This window comes from Pongo pygmaeus, chromosome 21 (assembly GCF_028885625.2).
Source record: "Pongo pygmaeus isolate AG05252 chromosome 21, NHGRI_mPonPyg2-v2.0_pri, whole genome shotgun sequence".
NCBI lineage: Eukaryota > Metazoa > Chordata > Mammalia > Primates > Hominidae > Pongo > Pongo pygmaeus.
Window position 1 is genome coordinate 12,738,491 of NC_072394.2, and position 15,612 is coordinate 12,754,102.

The 15,612-nt window shown below is 47.5% G+C and overlaps 1 protein-coding gene across 3 annotated transcripts in view; it reads right to left on the bottom strand.

Annotated features, from left to right (window-relative positions):
- Positions 1–398: 398 nt before the first annotated feature.
- OVOL2 (ovo like zinc finger 2) overlaps positions 399–15,612 on the bottom strand; it is a 107,756-nt gene continuing 92,542 nt past the window's right edge. For all 3 annotated transcript variants that reach the window (XM_054467011.1, XM_054467009.2, XM_054467010.1), the window contains one exon: positions 399–1,089. In XM_054467011.1, the coding sequence (XP_054322986.1) occupies positions 773–1,089 (317 nt within the window). In that variant the 3' untranslated portion in view covers positions 399–772. The remainder of the gene's footprint in view (positions 1,090–15,612) is intronic.

The following is a 15,612-nucleotide window of genomic DNA, read 5'->3' on the forward strand; positions in this document are numbered from 1 at the left end:
AAATACAAAAATTAGCTGGGCATAGTGGCACACACCTGCAGTCCCAGCTACTCGGGAGGCTGAAGTGGGAGGATTACCTGAGCCTGGGAGGTCAAAGTTGCAGTGAGCCATGATCGTGCCACTGCATTCCAGCCTGGGCGACAGAGTGGGAACTTGTCTCAAAAACAAAAAAAGAGAGGAAGATCTGCTTCTTCAAACCCACACAACTAATACAAAGTAATCAACCTCCCCACCTCAATAACCTGAAGTTAAATATCACACGATAAGCCCTGAACAGAGAGCTGTAGGTCAATGTTCCATTTTGCTTTTAAAAGCTTCACAAGAACATTTCATTTATTAAAATAGTTTTTGTAAACTCTTTCAGAATAACAAAATTCATTTTCCTTGCTTAAACAGCATTTCAAGTAGAAGTATTTTTATTTCAAGGCACCATAAAATGATGATCTCTCTAAGAAATACCTCTCCTTCCGTGTGTGAAAATCCTTGGGGAAAAAAAAAATCCCACACGGTGTTCTTGGCCATCAGGATCGTGGAAAACAAACTTTGGTGAATGTGAGCAACCGCGCCAGACAGGACACAGGTTACAGGGCCTGACGTCACTACGGTAACTGACAATCTTGGAATGGACCCTACTGCTGATGCTTCAAAAGGACACAGAGGTGAACTGGTCACTTCTAATTAAGAAGAGCCAGTGGGGTGGGGGACGCTGAAAACCAAAAATCCACGTAGACATACGTGGCAGTGTGAATGTCTGTCCTCCCCTTCCTTCACCTCACTTCCTCTCCTCCTCCTCACTCAGGCTGGTATTCTCCTGGTGTGCGGATGTCAGCTTGCCCTGCAAAAGGGCTGCCAGTTTTTTAGATGTCTTTTTGAGAAACGAGCTGCCCGGATGGGCACTGTTCACGTGCAGGTACAGGTCCTCCTGAGTGGGGCCTGTGTAGCCGCAATCCTCGCAGACGTAGAGCTTGTCCCGCCGCTGCTTATAGGCGTACTGCTGCTGCACCCCGTGGATTTTCTTCAGGTGGGACTCCAGAGAGCAGCGCTGGGTGAAGGCTTTATTGCAGACATTGCATTTGTAGGGACGAATGCCTGCAAGGATGAGGGACAGACACAGCATCGGTTGGTCATGGCCAAGCCAGAACCACCCAACTATGAATCCAGTAAAAGTCATCCTGACCAAGGATTCATGGCAGCATGAGGACAATGGTTACAGCAGAAGATAAAACTGTCTACAAAAAATCATAGCATCCACCTGAGTAAACCTAACACAAACAGATGCCAACATAGAAAACAAACAAACAAACAAAACCACCACCTGCTTTAGGGAGGAAGATTTTTATTCTTCCAACTTGCATACCTTAATGTTTTCATATTATTGTTAGCAAAGTAAACTTTAAAAAAAATTAATTCGGGCCAGGTGCAGTGGCTCATGCCTGTAATCCCAGAACTTTGGGAGGCTGAAGTGGGCAGATGACTTGAGGTCAGGAGTTCGAGACCAGCCTGGCCAACATGGTGAAACCCCGTCTCTACTGAAAATACAAAAAACTAGCCAGGCATGGTGGCGTGCATCCGTAGTCCCAGCAACTCAGGAGGCTGAGGAAGGAGAATCACTGGAACCCAGGAGGTGGAGGTTGCAGTGAGCTGAGATCAAGCCACTGTACTCCAGTCTGGGCAACAGAGTGAGACTCCATTAAAAAAAAATTAATTTGGGTTTTCCCAGAAACAGAGCCTGGGACAAAGATTCCAGTACAAGTAGTTTATTTGAGAGGTGATCTTGGGAAGAACCTATACGGCAACAAAGATGTGAGGCAGGGAGGGGTAGGATCCAGTACAGGGGAAGCTACCCAGCCAGTTATGCGGTGGACAACCAGGGTCCAGTCTGCTGTGCAATGCAGGGAGACGGTGTGGCACACACCTTGGTGTCATCCCGCCCCTCCAGGAGCTGAGGTCAGTCACTGGCTGCCAGCTGCTCCTGGGTGGTTTTGATTCTCCATCCCCAGCACTTCTGCCTGCCTTGTGCAGACAGACTGGGCTCCAGCAGGAAACCCCTCAGGCAGAGGTGCAGGGGTGGGCAGTTGCCACTTGGACAGGTGTACCCAGAAATGGCAGATGCCCAGGCCATTGGCAGGACACTGAGGCATTTGTGGCAGTTATGAAAATCATTTCCAAACAAGATCTCATGCTGGTGTTAGAACTGGGCTAACATTGGACCTGCCTTCTAGCTGAGATATCACAGGTACAATATAGAGCAGGGAGCTCAGCCTCATCAAAGCACTGCCGCTCCTACCTCCATGATTGGTACTCACCCTGATGTGTATGGCAGAATGTCAGATAAAGAATATAAACATGGACTCTGTGTGTGTGCAACAGACTATTTAGGTGAGCTTGGACAGTACAGTATTTTACATACTTGCCAGAGCCTCAGAATCGCCTGGAGAGCTTTTGAAAATCTTAACTCACTTCTCCTAAGACCAACTCAGTGGGTCTGGAGTAGGAATCAGGAATCTTTTTTTTTTTTTTTGAGACAGAGTCTGGCTCTGTCACCCAGGCTGGAGTGCAGTGGTGCAATCTCAGCTGACTGCAACCTCCACCTCCCAGGTTCACGCCATTCTCCTGCCTCAGCCTCCCGAGTACCTGGGACTACAGGCGCCAGCCACCACGCCCAACTAATTTTTTGTATCTTTAGTAGAGACGGGGTTTCACCATGTTAGCCAGGATGGTCTCGATCTCCTGACGTTGTGATCCGCCTGCCTCGGCCTCCCAAAGTGCTGGGATTACAGGCATGAGACACCACGCCAGGCCCAGGAATCTATTTTTAACAAACGTTGCTGGATATTCCAGTGTTCCACTTGGTTTTCAAGAGCCACTGATTAGGGTCTTTAAGATTCTGGTTGTGGTCTTGCCTGAGGTCAGGTAAGGTAGTGGCAGGGCAGAGACCTCAGAGCACACCCAGCTCAGTACCCTACACCGGCAAAGGTCACCCCTCGAGCCAGTGGCTGAATAGGAGGCTCACACTCAAAAAGAAGGTTGGGACTTAAAGGTGGAACAACAGACACTGGGACTACCAGAGGGCGGACAGAGGGAGGGGCCAAGGGCTGACAAACTCCCCATTGGGTACTACGTGCACTACCTGGGTGACGGGATCATCTGGACCTCAAATCTCAGCGTCATGCAATGTACCCATATAAACAAACCTGCACATGCACCCCCTGAATCTAAAATCAAAATTGAATTTTTGTTTTTTAAAGGTTGAGACTGGTATGTGACAGAAGCAAGCACACTAAGCAAAAATCTCACATGACAGATTCTAGGAAATTCCTGTAGGTCATATCAGCAAGTTTTATTGGGCTTTAAGAAACGAATTGGCTGGGTGCTGCACAGTGACTCACATCTGTGATCCTAGCACTTTGGGAGGCTGAGGTGGGCGGATCACCTGAGGTCAGGACTTTGAGACCAGCCTGGCCAACATGGCGAAACCCCGTCTCTACTAAAGATACAAAAATTAGCTGGGCATGGTGGCACATGCCTGTAATCCCAGCTACTGGGGAGGCTGAGGCAGGAGAATTGCTTGAACCCAGGAGGCAGAAGTTGCAATGAGTCGAGATTGTGCCACTGCACTCCAGCCTGGGTGACAGAGTGAGACTCCGTCTCCAAAAAAAATAAATAAGTAAATAAATAAATAAATGAAATTAAGAAATCACCATAGTAAGGTTTTTTTTTTTTTTTTTTGAGACTGAGACTCGCTCTGTCACCCAGGCTGGAGTGCAGTGGCACTATCTCGTCTCACTGCAAGCTCCGCCTCCTGGGTCACGCCATTCTCCGGCCTCAGCCTCCCGAGTAGCTGGGACTACAGGCGCTTGCCACCACGCCCGGCTAATATTTTGTATTTTTAGTAGAGACGGGGTTTCACCATGTTAGCCAGGATGGTCTTGATCTGCTGACCTCGTGATCCTCCCATCTCGGCCTCCCAAAGTGCTGGGATTACGGGCGTGAGCCACTGCACCCGGCTGTAAGGTCTAACTTAGGCTTTCAAAGAGAGGTTACGGCTGTGAAGGAGACACACGTCACAAAAGCATGGCAGCTGAGAGAGGGTGAATATGGTACTGGGGATGCATGGAGCATGAAGGGGCCACTGCCACAGCCACGAGACCATCCTAGAGCCTAGAGACAGGAGGGATGCCACCTGGAGAAACCCGCAGACCCTGTACAGATTCCCGGGCCTGCCTCAGGGACCCCAGGCACTAGGTCGGGGGCTGGGACTAGGAAGCTGCAGTTTTATTTTTAACATTTTATTTTATTTTATTTTATTTGAGACTGAGTCGTGCTCTATCACTCAGGCTGAAGTGCAGTGGCACGATCTCGGCTCACTGCAACCTCCGCTTCCCTAGTTCAAGCAATTCTCCTGCCTCAGCCTCCCGAGTTGCTGCGACTACAGGTGCCCGCCACCAAAGCCGTCTAATTTTTGTATTTTTAGTAGAGAAGGGGTTTCACTGTGTTGGCCAGGCTGGTGTCAAACTCCCGATCTCAGGTGATCCACCTGCCTTGGCCTCTCAAAGTGCTGGGATTACAGGCATGAACCACTGCGCCTGGCCCTAATAGTTACCTTTTATTAAAATATAAAAAATAGGCTGGGTGTGGTGGCTCACGCCTGTAATCCTAGCACTTTGGGAGGCCAAGCTGGGTGGATCGCCTGAGGTCGGGAGTTCGAGACCTGCCTGGCCAATACAGTGAAACCCCATCTCTACTAAAAATACAAAAATTAGCCTGGTGTGATGGCCCACATCTGTAATCTCAGCTACCTGGGAGAATGAGACACAAAAATTGCTTGAACCCAGCAGGCAGAGGTTGCAGTGAGCTGAGATAGTGCCACCGCACTCCAGCCTGGGCAACAGAGCGAGACCCTGTCTCAAATAAATAAATAAATAAATAAACAAAATAAATAACAAAAGGTTACTATTAATAGTTGTTTAAATTTAAAAGTAATATACCCCCAGTTTTATGGTGAAAAATAGCAGTAAATTAAAAAAATAAAACAGAAAAGATCCCTTTGTCACCCCATGCACTTCTCCTTCCCCAGTCCTAACTCGCAAGTTTCTTGTGATCCTTCATGTTTTCTACAAATTATATATACGTACATTTTTATTTTATTTTATTTTACTTTATTTTATTTTTTGAGAAGGAGTCTCACTCTGTCTCCCAGGCTGCAGTGCAGTGGCACAATCTCGGCTCACTGCAACCTCCGCCTCCTTGGTTCAAGCGAGTATCCTGCCTCAGCCTCCCGAGTAGCTGGGACCACAGGTGCCTGCTACAATGTCCGGCTAACTTTCGTATTTTTTTAGTAGAGACAGGGTTTCACCATGTTGACCAGGCTGATCTTGAACTCCTGACCTCAGGAGATCCACCTGCGTTGGCCTCCCAAAGTGCTGGGATTACAGGCATAAGCCACCACGCCCGGCCCACATATATATTTTAAGATTAATAAATATATGTCATCTCTGGGTGTTGCCTGAGCAGGAGAATTTTTTAAAGCTTCCCCAGGAGGCTCTAGTGTGCAGCCAAGTATGAAAACGAGAGTTCTAAATAAATGCACATTCATATTGGCATATGCACGGATGTACATTTTTCTGAAACATAAACCTGGGGTTCTGGAGAGAAGGTCTGGAGGGTGGTGAAAGCTTACACTTGCCATTGCATCCCTGTCTGTACTGCTTCCCATCTCCAACTACCTGCCAGTATTAATAATAATAATTTTCATATTAACTGTGGTTCCTTCTGGGCAGTGTAATGACAATGAATCTCCCACCTTTTCTCTTAAAACTATTCTAGGATGGGTGCATGGCTCACACCTGTAATCCCAGCACTTCGAGAGGCCAAGGCAGGAGGATCTCTTGAGTCCAGGAGTTCGAGACTAGCCTGGCGAACATGGGGAGATCCCTGTCTTTACAAAAAAGTAAAAAATTAGCTGGGCATGGTGGCATGCCCCTGTGGTTCCAGCTACTCAGGAGGCTAAGGTGGGAGAAATCACTGGAACCCAGGAGTTCAAGGCTACAGTGAGCCATGATTGTACCACTGCACTCCAGCCGGGGCGACAGAGTGAGACCCTGTCTCAAAAAAACAAAAAACAAACAAACAAACCCTCACCAATCAAGGTTAAGAAAGTTTTAAGGCAATATTTAAAAAATCAAAATATTGAATGAATGGATGAACTCTGTTGGTTCCAGGAAAGAAAGGCCACATCTTTGGGACTAGTTTTCCACGTAGGCAAGGACTACAGGCTTCTCTCCTAAGGAATGCGCCCGCTCTAGCTTTCATGTTTGCACTGTAATGCAGACTTTGTGTTTTCCCGGCCTTCTGGGCCCATGCAGCAGTGAGCAGCTAGCTCCCACTACCCAGCAGATCAAGCGGCAAACTCGGTTTCAAACCTTCAGCTCATCAGAGCAGAAATCCACCCAGAGATTAGTTGCTCGTTTCACTAGTTAGTAGAAATAACCGACTGCTGTTTTAAAACATCCAAACTAAAAATATGGGGAAGCTGGCCCACTTACATCAGGCTTTAACCTGGATGCAACAAACTCCTGGAGTTCCCATCCTCAAAGGTGATCTGCCCCCTAGGAGAGGCCAGCCAGGGGGTGGCCCCGTGTGCACAGGGCCACATCTCCTTCCTCTCTTCAGTCAACACATCCTCTGAGCATCTTCTATGAGCAGAGCACCCAGCAAGGCCTGGATAGCAAAGGCTAGAAGATTCCAAAGCCCTGCATCATGCAAACAACAGAGATGATGGCAGTGGGAGCTTTTCTTTCCAGGGAGGGGCTAGAATTCGAGCCTGGCTTGGAAGATGAGTGACTCGCAGGCAGAGATGGAAAGGAGACATAGGCCCAGAAAGCTCCAGTTACGGCACTTCCGACTTTTGCCAAATGCACTGCTCTGTGCCCCAGCACTTCTGCTTCCCCATTTTCTAGTGTAAACGCCACCATTCACCCCTCATTCATTGGTGCAGGCACTGCCATGCGGCAGCCCCTTGGTGACCCTTTCTAGGCTTGGGAACAAGCATCTCCCTCCCAGAGCACCCGCATCACCCACACATTCAGGGGGACAAAGGTGGCCAGAAAGGAGCCCTGGGCAAGAGGGACTGATGCCAAGGCCCCTCCCATCACTGAGGCTCACCCATCTTGGTGCTCTCACGCAAAGGCCAACCGTGCCTGTGTCTAAAGCAGGACATGGGAACTGAAGAGCACCATCCATGCACTAGACGTCATTAACCTACTGACACCCACACAACTGTGAGTCCAAGGCCACTGAAGAGCCAGGCTGCAGATCTGCTGCTCATTAACTGAAACAGGGGCAGGCTGCTCCAGCCCGAAAGGCCGTTTCCTCACCTGTCACAGGGGTGTCATAGCTCTTGCATGGCTGCTGTGAGGATTAGCCGAGATAGACTAAGTTCTCAATGGGATACAGCTCAACATAATGCAGATAAGCCTCATTCATAAGCTGGCTGCTGACCAGCCTGGCCAATATGGGGAAACCCCGCCTCTACTAAAAAATACAAAAAAAATTTAGCCAGGCATGGTGGCGAGTGCCTGTAATCCTAGCTACTCGGGAGGCCAAGTCAGGAGAATCGCTGGAATCCGGGAGGCAGAGGTTGCAGTGAGCTGAGATGGCGCCACTGCACTCCAACCTGGGTAACAGAGCGAGAATCTATCTCAGAAAAAAAAAAAACAAAAACAAAACATAAGCTGGCTGCTGGGCACATGAGTATTTTGCAGATTTGTCTTTAAACTGTACCTATATGTATACTTTTGTATGTGTTACTTATTTCACAACAAAAGAAAAGGATAATTTTTTAAAGTGTGGCTGGTGGAGGAGAGGGGGGACTGCTTTCGCCATTTCCCTTTTGAATTTTGTACCATCAGCCTGTCCTACCTAGTCAAAAAAATATTGTTTATTGGGTTATCAAAAACGGTTTGTTGTTTTCAATTTTTTTACCCCTAATAGCAAATCAAGCTTCGTGCCACACATCCTCAAGGAAAATTCTTCACTTTGGAACTTTCTAGCTGCTTTCCTTGCTATAGCTCAACTGCTCCCTTACTGAACTTTATCCGAAGGCGAACTTCAGTGAGAAGATTTTTACAGGCATGCTTGTGGGAGTGGACATTTACAGCAGCCTCCCCGGAAAGCAATTTGGCAATGGCCATAAAAAAAAATCATAGTGTATCTACCCTTTGGCCCAGCAATTTCACATCAGGGAAATTATCCTATAGGAAGACTCACACAGGGAGGCGAAGGATATACAAGATATACTCATGGTAGGATTGCCTGAAATGAAAGAAAGGAAAGAAGGAAGGAAAGAAGAAAGGAAGGAAGGGAGGAAGAAGGGAAGGAAAGGAGAGAGAGAAAAAGAAAGAGAAAGAAAGAAAGGAAAGGAAAGGAAGGAAGGAAGGAGAGAGAGAAAGAGAGAGAAAGAAAGAGAGAAAGGAAAGAAAAGAAAAGAAAAAAGAAGGAAGGAAGGGAGGGAGGAAGGAAGGAAGGAAATCTGCAAATGGAAACAAATGTCATCAATTGAGGAATAGGAAAAGCACAGTCCCTCAATATTGGAAATTTTGTCATGATTTCTTTTATTATTATTATTATTATTATTTTGAGATGGAGTCTCACTCTGTTGCCCAGGCTGGGGTGCAGTGGCACCATCTCAGCTCACTGCAGCCTCTGCCTCTCGAGTTCAAGCGATTCTCCTGCCTCAGCCTCCTGAGTAGCTGGGATTACAGGCGCCAGCCACCACGCCCAGCTAATTTTTGTGGTTTTAGTAGGGACAGGGTTTCACCATGCTGGCCAGGCCGGTCTCAAACTCCTGACCTCAAGTGATCATCCCGCCTTGGCCTCCCAAAGTGCGGGGATTACAGGTGTGAGCCACCGCGCCTGGCTCCAAGATATATATTATATGAAAAAGCAATATACATTAAAAACTTTTGGGAAAAAAATTAAATGGTGGAACTGGGGCTTGGCATGTGAAGGGAGTTTACATTTTTTTCTTTCCTTTTATCTCCTAATGAACATATTACCTTTTTAGCTAAAAAGCAAATTAAGATAAAATACAAATTAAAAATAAAACAATGAAGCGAGGGTTTGTTAACTGGACCAGGCAATTCCGCATGACAGCATTCAGGCCACTAGGGGTGGAGGTGACTTGACTCTTTCTTCTCCATCTGCCCCACTCCAAACATCTCCCAATCTGCATTTTTCCCAATCTAGTCAATTCTTCCCTTTGGGCTCCAAACAAAGACACCATTGTTTTCTCTTCTTTAATCAAGATGGGATTTGTGTGCCTTCTCCTCCCTCTGAATGTAGCCCCCGATGGAAGATAAGGACAGAAGGCGCCCTAGAGGGCGGGCCAGTGCCCCCTCCCCACCTCCCTGACCTCAGAATTGGAATTCCTCGGCTTCACCCTGTGGAACTTAGCAGCTTCCCCAGGAATGGCATGAGCCCTGAACTGCCTCCTTTATTCCAGCCAGCGTTGTTACGTTATAACCAGCGCAGGTTTATGACCTCCCTGGGCCACATGGCTCCCTGCAAAGCCTTAACCGGGAGCCCCACAGATGTGTATACCCTTCTCACCTGTTTATGGCCCTTTACACTGTCTTCTCTGCAGCTTTTTATATCGTCTGAAATCTTTTACAGAATACGTAGTCATTTTACAAATAAGCGAAATAAAACACTTTCCATAAATGCGGGACTTAAATGATGGGCCTGGCACATCGAGCACTTCCGAAGCAATAGTCTGCATTTCCCACATGCTCGCTCCTGGGGACTCTGGCACTGCCGGTCCGCGGACCACCCTTTGAGTAGGGAGGGTGTGGACACTCAGTGCAGAGTCTTGTGCTTGAAAGGGCTGGTTATTATTTTTTCCTCTAAAATACAGATCTCCTCCCTCCCCTCCCAAAGCAAATCGTTTACTTCAACAGAGAGCCATTCTTAGGAAGCATCCTAGCCTGTTCAACCTAAAACACTTAAATAAATCCAAAAGAATATCCTATAAATGCTATATATATCCTATAAATATAAAGGCCCATGTTTTTCACAGGCTATGAACTGAATACACATTCATTTCCTGGAAGCTCATGTCCCCTCTCTCTATTTTGAGCTGGTCAGCAGGCAGAATTTCCCATGTTGGCCTCAGTGATCCTGTCAACTTCACTGAAGTACAGCAAGTCCCTCAATTACATAGTGGCTGCTGCTGGCTTCCCATCCAGACCGCTTTTCTGGGTTAGTGCATGTCCCCAGCTGTCGTGTGGCTTCTGGCTGTCCCCTTCTTTAAGGAATCAGCACTGGGCAAGGGACCTTCCAGATGCTCAGGAGTGTCTGCCTGACCTCGCCCAGGGCAGACAGCCCTCAGCCAACGTCAGACTGAAATGGGGGTAAAAAAGTCCCTGCCCCAACCTTGCCTGTAGCAGATCCATCGTGGAGTCCATTCACACTCCCGATCCCCCCTGGGATGGGGTCGAGGCTGCACTCCAGCTAACAGCAAAACCCATGCTCATCCTCTGCCATCACAGGCTCCTCTTGACAGCCCTCCCTCAATAAACCATTTGATGGGAAGCCGCTTCCAAACCCCATCTAAGATAATTTGGATTGAAAATAGCCACTTGTTTTCACAAAATATTACAGAGTTTTTCTGCACAGGTCAGTTTCTCTCTTCCAGTCTTCAGTAAGACACCATTTAACTAACACTCCCTTCCCCTCTTTCTCTCGTTCTCTTTCTCTTTCTCTCTCTCTCTCTCTCACACACACACACACACCCCCCTCCGATTTACCTTTCTTGGGTGAACTCACAGCCAAAAAAGAAGTCCTAATCTTTTCTTTCATCTACTCGGATATTAATGTAAGACATTTTCAGGTTCTAGTTTCCCTGGATCTTTTCCAAGATATTTCTTTGTGTTTTGAGTCTTTCCTTAGATATCCTGTTTGCTCAGTAATTGCAGGGGATAGGAAGAGATGGGGGAGTGGGGGGTGGTGCAGATTAACCCTGATTCTCTACCTCACTGTCTTTGCCCACCTCATCAATATTATAGCTACAATTCTCCAACAAAGGGTCCTGGGCCCTGGGTCCAGGCCATGGCCTGGTCTAATTGGACTGCAAACAAACATACCCCTCATTTAACTATCTGTCGTATTTATGTTAAGTGTCTATATCTTTGTGTCTGGCCTAAATACAACATTTACTTATAAGAACCAATAGCAAAAATACAACCCTCACAGCTCAATCAAAGGCAAGACCAGGCCGGATGGGTGCAGTGGCTCACGCCTGTAATCCTAGCACTTTGGAACGGTAAAGCAGGCTGATCATCTGAGGTCAGGAAGTCGAGACCAGTCTGGCCAACATGGTGAAACCCCATCTCTACTAAAAATACAAAAATTAGCCAGGCGTGGTGGCAGGCGCCTTTAATACCAGCTACAGCTACCTGGGAGGCTGAGGCAAGAGAATCGCTGGAACCCAGGAGGCAGAGGCTGCAGTGAGCCAAGATGGGAGCCACTGTACTCCAGCCTGGGCAACAGAGCAAGACTCCATCTAAAACAAAACAAACAAGGAAACAACAAAGGTAAGGTAAGACCAAATTCCCACTGAATTCCAGTAAGGTCTTTTGGAGCTGGTGAAGTTTGTTCACATGAACTAAAACATCATCTGAGAAACCCACATTTTTGCAGTTTGTACAAACTGTCTCTTTTGGACAGAGCTGAAGAGATAGCTCGGCAAGCCCATTCCTCTGAACTTGCCACCAGCTGATGTGTCAGGAAGCCCCCGGCTGCTCTTTCTGGTCTTTTATTACGTGGAGACACACCTTCATCAGAAAACAGGTCAGGATGGGGTAAATAGGTCTAAAACATTTCCATAGTTCCATTTGTTCATCCCTTTAAGTGTCAAAATGATGATTAAAATTTTTAAAGGTTATCTTAGTGCCATCCAATGAAATTAAAATGCAAGCTGATTTATAAGTTAACATTTTGCAGAAGCCTCAAACAAGTAGAAAGAAACAGGTGAAATGAATTTTAATGCTATATTCTGTTTAACTCATTATGCCCCAAATACTACCATTTCAATGTAAAATCCACATTAAAAATTGAGATTTTTGGCCGAGTGCAGCGCCTCATGTCTGTAATCCCAGCACTTTGGGAGGCCGAGGTGGGCAGATCACCTGAGGTCAGGAGTTCGAAACCAGCCTGACCAACATGGAGAAACTCCATCTCTACTAAAAATACAAAATTAGCCAGGCATGGTGGCTCATCCCTATAATCCCAGCTACTCAGGAGGCTGAGGCAGGAGAATCACTTGAACCCAGGAGGCAGAAGTTGCAGTGAGCCAAGATCAAGCCATTGCACTCCAGCCTCGGCGACAAGAGCAAAACTCCATCTCAAAAAAGAAAAAAACAAAAAAATTGAGATTTTTACACCTCCTTTTTTTGCATTACAACTTGAAACTTAGTGTCTCTTTTGCGCATACAACACATCTCAATCTAGACCAGCCACTTCTCTGAGACTCAAGAGCAACACACAGCCAGTGGCCGCCGGACCAGCCAGCGCACCTCTAGATTTTTCACTCCTAGCTGCCTCCTAAGCCCTAGGCTTTCCGCTAAGGCGATAACTGTGAAGCCCTTTGGGAAAACGTCAGGTGGAAGGTATTTTCATTCACTAACTTAAATGATTTTCAGCACCCTCACAGGAGTCACTAGAAGAGTAGGAGATGGAGAAAATCTGAGAACCTCAGGTTGGGAGTCCGAGGGGGTACAGGCACCCCCTTTCTTGCTTCCTCTGTGGGCAGAGGACATCTTGGCACCACTGAACTCACACGCTCACAGCCTCCTCCACAACCTACTAAACCCCAAGATGAAGTGTGCAGTTTGTGCTACTAATAGGTCTGAGTTTCCCTTTATCTCACCTTCCTCTAGAAGCAAGCAGGCTTCTAGAAACTGCAACAGGGCAGGCTGGTGAGGCCCCTGCCTCAGGGAGAATGCTGAGGAAGGCACTGGGAGGCAAAGAGGGCAGAGAAGGAGACCCTACAGAGGATAAAAGACCATGAACTTCAGGGCCAGCCAGTTCTGGTTCCCAGCTCCACCACTGATGGGTTGTATGAGCTCCCTGAGCCTGGTTTCCTCCTCTGCAAAAGGTAGGGAACAACAGCACCAACTGCTTTGGGTAATTTGAGATGACAGGATAAAGGCTGGGGACCTGGCATGAAGGAGAGTGACCGTGTGTGGCTTGCTTCTGCCTGCAGGAGCTGTGTTACTCTCTGAAGGGTCTCCCAGTCTCTGCCGAGCCACTCTCCTCACTTGCTAAATCTTCTGCCTCCCAGGGCGGATGCCCCACTCATATCTCCTTAGCAGATCGCCAGGCATCTCAGATGGTTCCTGCATCTCTCTGCCTGAGGATGCTCTCCAGGCCTGCAAAGGGCTGGGGTGGGTAGTGTGAAGGGAGAACTGCCTAGGAGTCAGGAGGTCCAGGATGGACACCCAAGGAGGGATGGGGGTTGATTGAGCAACCTGGGGTGCATTCTATATGGTTCTTCAGAGGATCTCCAGCGGGATTGAGCCTCCATTGCCCATAGTGATAACCCACTCATTAGTATTGAGCTCTAATTGGCTGTCTTCCCTCCTGACCTCCCCTCCCTCCTCTACTGTGTTTTCTGGGATCACCTCCCAAATACACTGCTCACATCCAAATCCTTGTGTCAGCGTCTGCTTCTTGGGCAACCCAAACTAAGACACTCCTCATCAGCAATGCTCTTCCTCCTTCTGTCCTGCTGTAGAAAGCTTGCTCATCCTTCAAGGCCCAGCTGAGAGACTACCTTTTCTAAGAAGCCTCCCTGACATGCAGTTAGAAACAAGCCACCTCCCAGGACTTCCCTTTGGCATGTGCCACTTTTTCTTCTGTCTGGCATATCTGCTGTTTCACTTGTCTCACAGTCAGATGTCTGAGTTATTCCTCCCTAGGTTGGCTGACAGCTCCATGAGCACAGAGGTGAATCCTAGGGCCTGTTACACATCAAGGCCTCAGGAAGCCTCTGCCAACTGTTGCAATTTTACTACTAATAATAGCTAATATTTACTATGCACTTACAATGTAAGAAGCACTTTTATGTAATTCTGGCCCCAAAACCTCACAACCATCACTTTAAGTGGCAAGTATTAAAATGATCACACCCATTCTAGAGGTAGAAAAACTAAGGTGAAAGATAGAATAATTTAGAACAAGTCTCACAGTCAGCTAACTCAGATCAGGAGTTCTTAACTACTATGTGACCGCCTCAACTTGTAAACTTTTCTCTGAGAAGCTGCCAGTCCCTAATATTTCCCTTAGTCTCCAGCAATGGAGAATTAACTCAATCACAGGGGAGGCAACACCATCAGCTCAGTGTTTACTCCAGCTGAAGGTACCAACAGCCAGCCATGCTTCCTGGGCCCCCTGCACTGTGTCCTAGAAGCCAGGGTTGGGGGAGTGACCACAGAGTCCATCCAGGCAGGGAATGCCCTCAAGGACATCCTCAGAGATGATGTCCTTGAGACACCCTCAAGGAGGGGCTGAGACACCCTCCAGGGCCACCAATGGCCAGCGACTTCAGGAGTGGTCCTGATTTCCTGCCCCTGGGGTCAGGAGGAAAGCCCAGCTTTGCTGCTGCAGGATGGGTCCCTTGACAACCTCGAGATCTCCCCTAGGCCTCTTATAAGACCCCCTACTGCCCTATGGATCCTCCACCACTCCCTAAGCATTCTCCTCACCCCCACCCGATGGCCAGCTTAGCCTCACAGAGGTCAAACTTTTACTGATTCACTGGTGCTAGGAAAAGCAACCATATAACCAGACCCAAAGAGCACACTATGGGATTCCATTTACATCAAGCTCAAAAACAGGCAACAGTAACTTAAGCTGTTAGAATTTGCAACCGTCGTTTTCCTTGGAGAGAAAGAGGCAGACTGGAAGGGGTAGTGACTTCTAGTGGCTGGAAATATTCTGTTTCTTGGTCTGACTGCTAGTTGCATGAGTGTGTTCACTTTGTAAAACTTCCTAAATTCGCTGAGGTCGGCACTTAGGATCTGTTGCACTTTTCTAGATGTATGTTACACTGAAATGAAAAGTCTCTTTAGAAAAAGTTTTTGGCCGGGTGTGGTGGCTTATGCCTGTAATTCCAGCATTTTGGAAGGCCAAGGCGGGTGGATGGCTTGAGCCCGGGAGTTTGAGACCAGCCTGGGCAACATGATGAAATCCCATCTCTACAAAAAATACAAAATACAAAAAAAAACTAGCTGGGAGTGGTGGCACGCACCTATAGTCCCAGCTACTAGGGGGGCTGAAGTGGGAGTATCAGTTGAGCCCAGGAGTCAGTGGCTGCACTCCAGCCTGGGTAAAAGAGCAAGACGCTGTCTCAAAGAAAAAAAAAAAAAAAAGAAAGAAAAGAAAAAGTTTTAAAAAAGGAAAACAGAAAAGAAATATGTTAGGATTCCAGCCACTATCTAAGGTGACAGAAACTCTTTCCAGACCAGGGAGGCAGCTCACGGCCAGTCCTCTAAGAGCAAACATGCATGACTTGAACTAGAAAATAGGATGCAGAAGCCTAAGAAGGAACCTGTG